General features: G+C 37.3%; 1 protein-coding gene across 1 annotated transcript; it reads left to right on the top strand.

Moving 5' to 3' along the window:
• The first annotated feature begins 235 nt into the window (after positions 1-235).
• Positions 236-3194, top strand: LOC128153015 (fatty acid-binding protein, liver). The gene is made up of 4 exons (XM_052811840.1): positions 236-399; positions 1441-1613; positions 1915-2004; positions 3084-3194. The coding sequence occupies exons 1-4, from the start codon at positions 267-269 to the stop codon at positions 3132-3134; spliced, it is 447 nt and encodes a 148-aa protein (XP_052667800.1). The 5' UTR covers positions 236-266; the 3' UTR covers positions 3135-3194.
• The last annotated feature ends 3222 nt before the right edge of the window (positions 3195-6416 follow it).

Raw genomic sequence — 6416 nt, 5'->3', positions numbered from 1 at the left:
CATAGAAGTTGTGAACAAAAGAAAACAAATTAATCTATACAACACTTCACAACAATTATGAATAATTACCCAAGTTCAGTAACCCACAATAAACATAACATCCCAAACCAGCTGGTCAAGGTAAGACTTTCTACAAAGCAGAATGAACTAGAGGTTATCATCATTAAGAACAAATAAATGATTAATAATTGTTATTTCACAGTTAATAATTAGCCAGTCATCTCACAATTTGGGCTGGCCTTTCCCTTTCCATAAATAGCATCTGAATGACCAGGGAGAGCCCTCACTTTCCTGCTAGCATCACTGCCCTAAACTGCATTATAACATCCATAATGGCATTCAATGGAACCTGGCAGGTCTATGCTCAAGAGAACTATGAAGAGTTTCTGAAAGCCCTTGGTAAGTGTCTAGTTACTTTTGAAATCATTTGCTTGGATTGCAACACAAAATTTGCACGACATCTTTTATTACTGTACTTCTATTTTTTTTTTCTTTTGTTTGTATGACAAACTACCCCCTACCAAGTAAGTCTGTTATGTCTGATTTGGAAATCAAAAGAAGCTGAAAATCGTACAAATCGATGTAGAAAGTTTACAGATAACCCCCAAATCCCTATCTTAACATTAGATGAGTCCCTCATGAAAGAAGTATATCAGAAACCAACTTGTTTTGATTAACACATAACTTTATAAATATATTCAACTAGAAACAAGTTGTCAATGACGGATACAGATTTCCAGTGTGCTATTAGTAGTGCAGGCACTTTCTACAGCACTAGTGATTAACATACGTGATAACTGTTTAGTAATCTGTAACGAATAGACTTGGTGGTTATGACTTAGTAGGAGCCTACAATAAAAATGCACTTACCCTCTTGACAATCTTGACAAAACATTCACATGGGGTTTTTAAGAGTATATAAGAGATATTCAGTAGAATAAAATTCAGTTACAGTTGAAAAGCCTAGTCCAACAGCATGATAACTGAACCAATCTCTACTGCTAAAGATGATACTCTCAGATCATGCTACAGACACCCTGATAAGGTAGTTTGAGGCTACTTGCACTGTTACAGCTCTAACTAGACTGATAACCCCCATCTCCACTCTCCCTGGGAAGAGGTGAGGGAAACAAAACAATATGCACATGGTTTTCGTCATGGAGAAATGTCATCACATGGCAAGCCATTACTGAAAGAAACAATACATATTCTGACACAAGATTAATGAATATAATATCAAAATCTATACAGACTAGATGGAACGGAACAATGTGCCCATAGAGAAGTGAGGAATCCAACACAGGATTTGTCTTTTAACTTGGGCATCACTTTCTATTATTGGTTTTTATCTTTTGCACCTTTATCGGATAAAAGAATTTGCTATTTCATACCAACACACTACTTCATAACATAAAAAGTCCTTTTTTGCCTTTTTTACAGCATTGCCAGATGACCTTATCAAAGTCGCCAAAGATATTAAGCCTGTTGTTGAAATACAACAAAAAGGGGATGACTTTGTTGTGACATCAAAAACACCCATGCAATCTGTAACTAACTCATTTACGCTTGGAAAAGAGGCTGACATTACTACTATGAATGGCAGAAAGCTAAAGGTAATATATTTCAGGAATGGGTGCATCTCTTTATTCATCCTTATACTTCAGTTTCTGTGTATGAGTGAAACTTGTTTGTACCATTTCCATTAGCATACATTTCTATCATTTCAACAAACAGAAATGTTTCTTCTAAAACTCCTATTAAAATGCTGTGGTCTCCAGTTTAAATTAGCAGATGTGGTTATGAAATATCAGTATAATTTATTTCCTATTTATGTAGTCCTCTACTTATTCCAATTAATTCCAAAATCTAAAATTTTTTATTATTTTTTTATAATTTTTAAATCTGCTTCAACAGTGTACTGTGAACATGGTAAATGGGAAGCTTGTGTGCAAATCAGACAAATTCTCTCATGAGCAAGAAATTAAAGGAAATGAAATGGTGGAGGTAAGTGTTAGAAAATAATGGCACATTAAGAAAAATGCCGAAGGAAAAAATGTTCTGTGTTGCCTAGCTCTTAGTGTAGGCTCAATATCTTAAACAAATCCTGGCCCCAAAATTACTGCATTACTTGCAGAATTCCTTACAGGTGCTTAAATCTGCAGATACAGAATTTTAGAATTTCAATCTAACCACAGTTAGTGGAAAATACTATTTGTATCCTTTATTATTCCTGGTTTTTATTAAAACCAACTGCCTTAGATGACTCTCTTTTAAACATTGTTCATACATTTAATGCATCCTGCTCAACAAATCTTTTTATTCATTACTACCCTGGGGCCAATTCTAGGCACTGAAGTGTGAAGGGCTTTAGCCGCTGAGCATGTTGCAGAAAGACTCCTTATAAATTCCTCTAGATTACTATAGCAGTTTTTCCACCCTTAGCGTTATCCATAACATTACCTCTGAAAAGACAGTAAAGGCTGAGTCAAACCTGAAAATTTACAAAACACTCATTCCACCTACAATTCTTCAAAGTTCTTTAGTTACTTTGAAATTGTTTGGTACTGACAAAGAGCTTTTCTTGATAGAGTAAGCTCATCAGGCTTCTAAGAAGTGCGCACTAGGGTAAAGACTACTACAAGAATGACAGCTAACCATATTAGAGTTATATGTTTGGGACATACAATTTCCTAAGATCATTTTGAATATCTCAAACTACTTTTATAACATTAAGTAAGCAAAAGACCAGGCAAAAGAACCCATTACTATTTGGGACAGTGGATTTCTATCGCAGGAAGCAGATCTTTCTGGTAGTATCTATAACACCTCTTAAAACAGAGTAATAAAATGTAGTTGATGGTGGCATTTATATTTAGACTTTCCATCTTCAGAACTGGTTCTGTAAAAAAATTTTCTTTGATATGAATGTTATAGACATATTTATAGGCAGGTACTGTAAATGTATTTTCTTGTGGAATAAGATGGATTTATACATGAATTACAGAAACTTCTAGCCACTTAGCTATAAATAGATTTCCTAAAGTCTAAATGAAAAACAAGTTACGTGTATTTGTCTTCTACAGACTATGACTTCTGGTGGAGTAACACTTGTCAGAAGAAGCAAGAGAGTTTAAAGACAGATCACCTTTTTTGTGACATCTTTACATACCTAAAATAAAGTGCAGTTTCCACAAGACATGATCTTTGTTATCTGAAAAAATAGTACAGAAAATAATTACGATTTCTACGCTCCTTTTGCACACGCATCACTTCCCATTCTTATAAGACTGTGTTTTCCCTGAGTACACTTACAGATCCCTTCTATACTCAAAGTGACAGAAGTCTGCCTCCCAGACAACCAAACCTGGACGTTAACTGGAACATTATGATTTATCATAATAATCCTTGGGAGCGGACAAAAGCTGAATAAATGCTTCTTGATTTCCTACATACTCAGTGAATATATTCAGCTTTAGTTCCTTTGTCTAATAAAGTTTAGTCTTCTACTAAAACCCTTTCTCTGTAACCTAGCCAGCAAAGAACAATTAGACATTTGTTTAGCTTATCTGCACCATGTGTCTGTAACAGGAATAGAAACAGTAATATTTTAAAAGCTATGAAGTATTTAGCAGTCATAAACAATTACAGAGTAATAACAGAAATGACTGCTCTTAAACTGAAGTACACGAGAGTACAATTAAACAAAAATGAGGCACTACAAGAGCAAAGGGAATTAAACATTCTTCCAATTTGCAACGTACTCCCAATATCTGCTTGTCACAGTTCAAGTTTGTGAAGCTCAAGTAAACTAGACCGTTTACGTTCAGGTTATGTGTCTCTACTGAAGTATAAAATGCACAGGACCCATGCCTATAACCATTTCTCTGTTCACTGCTGATTAGATCCTACTATTACATTAGCAGTCCTATTTCATACTTTTAAATTTAAGTCACAGCAGATTTGTTAGAATTGGTCTTGGGTGTAAGAAAGACGTCCATGAAAAAAGCTGCTGGACTGATTATGCCATTTAAAACCCTCATGAGGGTGTTTTATTACAATTAAGAGTGCTGAGTGTACATCTTCCTGTGCTAGGAGAAGAGCAGTTCGTGAGAGGGGACTTGCAATATGATATAAGCAACCTGGGAAGCGTATTCTTATTCTGGGATAAGGCTGTCCTCATGGGGAGTTTAACTGGTGTAACCATGCAAGCATCATTGCGTTCATTTTGCTTCCCAGGCAGTTCTAATGCTAAGTACACTTTTGCAGACTAAATTAAATTCCTTGTGAGTTACACATAAGTAAGATGAACAGAACAGAAATAAAGACACTGGTAAAACTCAGGGAGAAGGCTGCTTTAACGCATTGGTACTGCAAAAAGCCATATAAGAGCTTGAAACACTTCTGTTTGGAAGTTGCTGGGTAACTGCTGCTAACTACACAATGAAACACTACAAAACAGAGCGTAGTTCTCCAACAGTAAATTAGCAGAACGCTGCACGTCTTCAATGACCAAATGCTGTATCATTAAGTTGTAGGATACAAAATATCAGACACTTCAGGTTTACTTCTAAACTAAGGCAGAGATCATTCACTACTCTGAACACTACAGTTCTAAAGCCTGTTACAAAACAACAATTATTTGCTTTGATATATATGACATAAAATATGAATGATGTTAAAGCAAAATGTGTATATATTTGTTTGCTTTTAAAAGAAACATGAAGGTCTTATTTTGGTTCAATAACTACTTGAATATTCCCAGCTCATTTGATGTAATCGGCCTTGCAAACTCGCTTCTTCCCTATTCAACCCCTTATCAAAGTTTAACCTCGACACATGACAACTGATATACAAAGGCAGTTTAAGTTATAGATTGTAGACACTACATATTAAAACCAAACTAATAGAGAACTTAAACTGATGCTAAACCATTTTAATTTGAAAGCACTAAAAATTCTTAAAAGAATACTTCACCTTCCTTACTTCACAATTGCGGTGATTTAGTATTTCCAACAACCATGCCAATCTTTGCAATCCAATATTCTTCTGCCACAGGACATCTCAGATTTAGGGGGAATATTCAGTGCAGTTCCTTACGTGAAGCAGTCAAAACCTAAAGGATTTTGATCAGATTGCAAACCTTGCCCCATTGCTCAAAGCAATTGATCATTCTGGATGACAAACCCTTATAGGTTTGGGCAACAGTACTGGATCCACTCTTCCACAAAACCAAGTGAATTTTTCTGCAAAGGACTTCATGAGAGTATTTATAAACTTATTTGGATCTTGTTCAAAACTGTTCATTCCCAATTTGAAAAGCTCTGAAAGGGTAATTCTGGCAGCAAGTATTTCTATCCATCACCAACTCCACTCTTTGGTGATTCCATTGTTTTTCAGAATGTCTACAGAAGGAATTTTAACCGCTTTGTGTCACGCACTCCCACCATAATTTCAGTCTCTCATGTGCTTTCTTGGCTTGATTTTCATGTTCTTTTGATGACTTGTGTAAGCAGATCTGTGTATATATTGCATGAGGTAACAAACTCAACCTGCTGCTAGCACACTTAGTACAGAATAATGTTAACTGTAAATATTAAATGCAGAAAACATTGTCAGAGACCCCCCTCTCTTTTCTGCAGAGTCCTGAAGACAGACCACTGAGCGCACAACCACCATCATTTTCTTCTTTTCAGAAGAGCAGCATATATAGTTGACATAGAGCTCCTGTGTCAGTGATCAAACTTCATCCGTCATTCAAAACCTGTAGAAATGTCAGGCAATTCTGAGCGTGAGATTGCCAGGATATGAACAGCAGTGTCCACCCACCAAAGTTTTCATTCATATTCAGCCATTTAAAAAGTGAAACTATGCTACTGACAGACATCAGGACTGCATCGACTCTTTAAGTCTTTCTCTCCCATTGGCAGTTTGCTGAAAATTCCTCACACCAGCAGAGGCAGACATGCTGCTTTATTGAACCCTTCATCAAATCACCTGTAACTGTTCACTCACAGATCTGCCATTTATCTGCCTATATATTTGTCAGTGAGTCACACATTAAGGTGTTAAGAAATAATCTCTCTACCCGCCTACTTTGTTGTTTCTCATCACACAAACGGCTTTAGTAAAAACAGCGCTGCTCTACAACTGTCCGATGAAAACCCACGGGACACAACAACGCTGTCAGTAACGGGGCCACGAACAGCCATCCCTCGATCCATGGGAAAGGGCACCGGGCAGCGAGCCCTACAGCCCGACACTCCAAACCGCCGCCGCGTCAGTTTGTTGTGCCGGCCGACTGCACAGGAGCGAGCCACGGCGTCGAGAGGTGACGGCATGAGGCAGGAGGCACCCTCTCTCCTCACAGCGACCGCCCAGCCTCCATCTTGCCCGCGCGAGGAGCGCGGCTCGCGCGC

This window comes from Harpia harpyja, chromosome 16 (genome assembly GCF_026419915.1).
Source record: "Harpia harpyja isolate bHarHar1 chromosome 16, bHarHar1 primary haplotype, whole genome shotgun sequence".
Taxonomy (NCBI): domain Eukaryota; kingdom Metazoa; phylum Chordata; class Aves; order Accipitriformes; family Accipitridae; genus Harpia; species Harpia harpyja.
Note: the sequence above shows the minus strand (reverse complement) of the source record. Positions and strands in the feature narration are given on the sequence as shown.

Excerpts from the sequence above, each read along its gene's own strand:
- LOC128153015 (XM_052811840.1), top strand. The coding sequence starts at position 267 with ATGACCAGGGAGAGCCCTCACTTTCCTGCTAGCATCACTGCCCTAAAC. Across the intron at positions 400-1,440 it reads AGAGTTTCTGAAAGCCCTTG|CATTGCCAGATGACCTTATC; the intron begins GTAAGTGTCTAG and ends CCTTTTTTACAG. Across the intron at positions 1,614-1,914 it reads TGAATGGCAGAAAGCTAAAG|TGTACTGTGAACATGGTAAA; the intron begins GTAATATATTTC and ends CTGCTTCAACAG.